The 1,567-nt window shown below is 45.5% G+C and overlaps 1 protein-coding gene across 1 annotated transcript; it reads right to left on the reverse strand.

Annotated features, from left to right (window-relative positions):
- Positions 1 to 330: 330 nt before the first annotated feature.
- On the reverse strand, positions 331 to 1,302 carry LOC119537074 (putative olfactory receptor 52P1). The gene has a single exon (XM_037839684.1). It carries the CDS (start codon positions 1,300 to 1,302, stop codon positions 331 to 333), a length of 972 nt encoding a protein of 323 aa, XP_037695612.1.
- Positions 1,303 to 1,567: the final 265 nt, after the last annotated feature.

Here is a 1,567-nt window from a genome sequence, read left to right on the forward strand (position 1 = left end):
GATGCAACAAATATAAACTCTCCACCAAGACAAGAAGAAGTGATCTTGAATCATTTACAGAGAGAAATTTTGTGCTTAGTTGATGAACATGAGCACAGGTGTGAGAGTCACCAGGAATCCCCTGTCATCAGTGTCCCTCCTAGACATAGAGGGAAATATTGTAGGCTCTCCCTATTCAGTTCATAGAACAATGAAAGACAAGCTTATTAGTCTTCCTGTGAGCTAGAAAAAATTACACCTTCATCATCTATTATTTCCACAGTTCAACTGGAGACATAAGTATGTCCTTGGATGGTTGGACAAAGGCATTGAATTATTTGTCCTCATTGTTCATTTACTCACAGATTTATTGCCGGGACCCACAGCTGATGCAATTCCTTTACACAGGCACTTGGTGACCTTGTCCCGTATTTCCATCATCTTTATGCCATAGATGATGGGGTTGAGCATTGAGGGTAGGAGGAGGTAGAGATTGGCAAGGAGAATGTGGGCATGAGGTGGAATATTGTGGCCGATACGGTGGATGAGTGAGGAAAAGAGTGCAGGCACATAAGTGACAAGGATGACAAAAAAGTGTGCTGAGCAGGTGTTCAGGGCTTTGCAGGTGGCATCTTGAGAGTTGAGATGCACCACAGCTTTCAGGATGAGGGCATAAGAGAAGCTGATGAGCAGTAGATCAAGTCCCACCACAAGAAGGACCACAGAGAGCCCATAGATACGATTGGGTCTGGTGTGGTCACAGGCCATTTTCACCACAGCCATGTGGTCACAGTAGGTGTGAGGAATGACCATGTGGCAGAAGGTCAGCCTTTGAAGCAGAAGAGGCATGGGCAGGATAAGAATCACCCCCTTGGCTAAAGCCACCAGCCCCAGGCATCTGACTAGGGAATGGCTCAGGATTGTGTTGTAGCGTAATGGTTCACACACAGCCACATAGCGGTCAAAAGCCATTGCCACAAGTAGGGCTGATCTTATTACAGATGCACCATGAATGAAAAACATCTGAGTGAAACAAGCACTGGCAGCAATGTTCCGATCATTAAACCAGAAGAGGCAGAGGAGCTTGGGCATCAGAGACAGAGTGGATACGAGGTCAGCTGCCATCAGCAGGGACAGAAGCAGGTACATTGGTGTATGAAGTGTGGGATCTGTGGCTACCAGGAAGAGGATAACCCCATTGCCAATGAGGATAGCCAAAAACATGGAGGAGAAAGGCAGAGAAAGCCACAAGTGCTGCAGCTCTAAGCCAGGTATGCCCATCAGAGTGAAGGTCATGAAGCTGGAATGGTTGAAGATTAGCATGGTAGAAGCTGGTGGTGGTTGCTAAAGTTCCTGCTATGAGCCACTCCACTTTTTTTTATCTAACAATGTTTCTGCATTATTCTAAAAGACATTGATTCTTGAATCTTTTACTTCCTCATCTCCTCAGTCTTGTAAACTTGCCCAACCTTCAGAAATATGGCAGTGTCTTTTGGTATCTGGGATAGAGGTTGTGGGGTGGCTAGCAAATAAATCCCAGTTAAATGGGAACAGTGGGTGCTACAGATAAAATGAGCTTAGGAAAAAC

The sequence above is a fragment of the Choloepus didactylus genome, chromosome 6 (genome assembly GCF_015220235.1).
Source record: "Choloepus didactylus isolate mChoDid1 chromosome 6, mChoDid1.pri, whole genome shotgun sequence".
In the NCBI taxonomy this organism is placed as follows: domain Eukaryota; kingdom Metazoa; phylum Chordata; class Mammalia; order Pilosa; family Megalonychidae; genus Choloepus; species Choloepus didactylus.

Bases quoted from the DNA above. Each gene is read 5' to 3' on its own strand.
- LOC119537074 (XM_037839684.1), bottom strand. From the start codon at position 1,302: ATGCTAATCTTCAACCATTCCAGCTTCATGACCTTCACTCTGATGGGC.